Raw genomic sequence first — 682 nt, 5'->3', positions numbered from 1 at the left:
ACATGCAGATACAGTAAAGAGGAAAAAAAATACAAAAACAGGACATAAGGAAGAGATAAAAAACAGACATTGACAAATGAGATAGGAACAAAAGGAACAGAGAAAGGAAAAGAAAAATAGACCATGATAAATAAGATGAAGATAAAAAGAAAGGAAAAATTAATAATAAACCAAACTAAAAAAAAGTTGAAAGACTAATAAAAAATAGAAACGAAACAGAATCAAAAGAAAAAAGCAAGAAAGAGAGAGAGAGAGAAAAAAAAAAATCTGACCATAATCTTACCTGACACCCTGCTTCCATATCAGCATAGTAACCCGGGTAATCAGCCACGAGGTCACAGCCAAAGGAGGTCAAAGGAATGTAACTCAGGATAGGGTAATCACGTCCAGCCCGACCTGAGATGAGGAAAAATTCTCTTAACATCTGAAGTGACCAAAAATCTGAATAGACAGAGAAGTGAGTATCTTTGAAATGATTCAGTTTTGATTTTGTATTTTTGAATTTTTGTATTTTTGGCTGTATATCGAGAGATGAGTATCTTAGACATGATTCTGTTTTCAATATGTGTGTTTTCATTTCAGTTTTCAGCAAGAGATTTATCAAGTTTATAGACATTCTGTGGCATGTTATCATATATTTCACCTTAATACGATATCCGATCAAGTATATTATAATTATCCC

General features: G+C 32.3%; 1 protein-coding gene across 1 annotated transcript in view; it reads right to left on the bottom strand.

The window, feature by feature from the left end:
- LOC119593640 (titin-like) overlaps positions 1 to 682 on the bottom strand; it is a gene marked incomplete in the record, with an annotated part of 14,533 nt that overhangs the window by 2,342 nt on the left and 11,509 nt on the right. The window contains 1 exon segment of the mRNA XM_037942591.1: positions 284 to 396. Coding sequence (XP_037798519.1) covers positions 284 to 396 — 113 coding nt within the window.

This window comes from Penaeus monodon, chromosome 32, assembly GCF_015228065.2.
Source record: "Penaeus monodon isolate SGIC_2016 chromosome 32, NSTDA_Pmon_1, whole genome shotgun sequence".
NCBI lineage: Eukaryota > Metazoa > Arthropoda > Malacostraca > Decapoda > Penaeidae > Penaeus > Penaeus monodon.
The sequence above is the reverse complement of the archived record's forward strand: the minus strand, read 5'-3'. Positions and strand labels throughout refer to the sequence as shown.